General features: G+C 47.8%; 1 protein-coding gene across 1 annotated transcript; it reads right to left on the minus strand.

The window, feature by feature from the left end:
* Positions 1-383: 383 nt before the first annotated feature.
* Positions 384-1,728, minus strand: LOC139914865 (E3 ubiquitin/ISG15 ligase TRIM25-like). Its single transcript, XM_071903286.2, has 2 exons — positions 812-1,728; positions 384-597 (listed from the first exon to the last, which is right to left on the minus strand). Exons 1-2 carry the CDS (start codon positions 1,726-1,728, stop codon positions 510-512), a joined length of 1,005 nt encoding a protein of 334 aa, XP_071759387.2. The 3' UTR covers positions 384-509.
* Between the last annotated feature and the right edge of the window lie 320 nt (positions 1,729-2,048).

A 2,048-nucleotide genomic window follows, 5' to 3' on the forward strand; every position in this document is an offset into this window, starting at 1 on the left:
AGGTAATGCTTGTTGTGACTTACAATTAAAAAACAGAATCTCTCACATTGCTGCTTTAATAACTCCTGTCTGCTTCAGCTTACACAACTCAACAGTGTCTCCAGGACAACAAAACCAAAATCCAGCATAGAGAGGCTGAGTGAATGTGGTCTGGACTCTGTGGAGGAGAGTCATGGTTTTAGAGACGCGGTAGAAGGACAGAATACCTGCTCTGTGATCCAGGTACACTCCTACTCTGGAGGACCGAGGGCCTGGGATGGGAGTTGTGATATCTTTATGTATGAATTGATAACTATTGTTGTAATAATCTAATGCCCAAGACTTGACATTGCATCCAAATCCACATCCATTCCCTCTTCTGCTAATGTCCTTATATGCGACTGCTATTGAAACTCCCCTCCCACTCGACTTCACCTCCCAGTAACAACGTCCAGTCAGACCCTCTCTACTCAGGACCTGACGCCTTTCAGTGAATCTGTCTGGGTGACTAGAATATAACTGTTCTTCTGTCACACGTGTTGCTCTTCTGTTCCCCTCAGATAATGACAGATATGTGTGTGCTGTGTTTGGATCCAGTGTGATTTGACGTGAATATTGTAAGAATTCAGCTCTGGTCTTGGGTTCTGGATGTGACAGTAAAACATCCACGTCAGTCACTTTCCATTGTTGATCCTTTGTAAGAATGCCCTGTAGTTTATCTCTGGCCTCTGACACAGCTGCAGTCACATCCTCAAAGTAGCGCAGAGGATGGATATTGGTGCCGGGTGAGTCTGTAGATTCACTGAGACGTGACAGCGAGGGGTAATTGTGTAGAAAATGGGTGTGATCCTCTGTGTGTGAGAGCTGCTCCAGCTCAGCGTCTTTCCTCCTCAGCTCAGCGATCTCCTGCTTCAGCTTCTCCTGAAGTTCTTCGGCCCGACTCGCTTCCGCTTTCTGCCGGGATCTGATCTGCTCCTTCACATCAGAGCTTCTTTTCTCAATGAGACGGACCAGCTCAGTGAAGATCTTCTCACTGTCCTCCACTGCTTTATCAGCAGAGAGATTGATAGCCTCCACCTCATGTTGAAGCACCTTCACGTCTTTCTCTCTGTCCTGGATTCTCTTCTGGTGTTTTTGCCGACTCACCCCGAGCTCTTTCTGCCTCTCAGTCCTTTCTGCTGCAGCTGAGACTGTGTCGTGGCCTTTATGTTCATCCATGGAGCAGAGATAACAGATACACTGCTGATCAGTACGGCAGAAAATCTTCATCACCTCGTCATGACGAGAGCAGATGTTCTCCTGAAGCTTCACGGTGGCTTCGACCAGCTTGTGTTTCTTTAATGGAGGTTCATCATAGTGAGGCTGGAGGTGCTGCTCACAGTAAGAGGCCGGACACACCAGACAGGACTTGAGGGCTTTCAGCTTTCTCCCAGTGCAGACATCACAGGCCACATCTCCAGGTCCGGCATAGCAGCGATCAGGAGGAGCAGCTTGGAGTCCTGTCTTCTTCAGGTCCTCCAGTAACTCTGCTAACATGGTATTTTTCCCCAGGACAGGCCTTGGTGTGAAGGTCTGTCTGCACTGGGGGCAGCTGTGGATTTTCTTCTGATCCTCTTCATCCCAGCAGCTTTTAATACAGCTCATGCAGTAGCTGTGCCCACAGGGAATAGTCACCGGATCCTTCAGTAGATCCAGACAGATCGAACAGCAGAATTTTGATCCGTCCAGCTGAATTCCTTGCTGCGCCATTTCACTTCTCAGTAACAGTGAGTCAGGTTTCACTTTCTCTCAACACACAAAAAGTTGTGCTCCGATCCAAACCAAAAATCTGTTCCTTGTCTTCATGTTCATTTGCTGATCTGCAGTGAATGGGCTTGTCAGCTCTTGCACTTCACAACATGTTGTTTACACCCATCTTTAAACTGGCAGATCTGTGAAAGGGGAGAGAACAGGAAATATCTGGACAGAATGGAACTGGCTGTGTTTGAGACCAGGAAGAAGAGGGAGGAGTTATCAGGCTTTGCTTTATTCCAGGAAGAGGAGCGGTTTTGAAGGCAGTGTGTGTTTAG

The sequence above is a fragment of the Centroberyx gerrardi genome, chromosome 13 (genome assembly GCF_048128805.1).
Source record: "Centroberyx gerrardi isolate f3 chromosome 13, fCenGer3.hap1.cur.20231027, whole genome shotgun sequence".
NCBI classification, from domain to species: Eukaryota; Metazoa; Chordata; class Actinopteri; order Beryciformes; family Berycidae; genus Centroberyx; species Centroberyx gerrardi.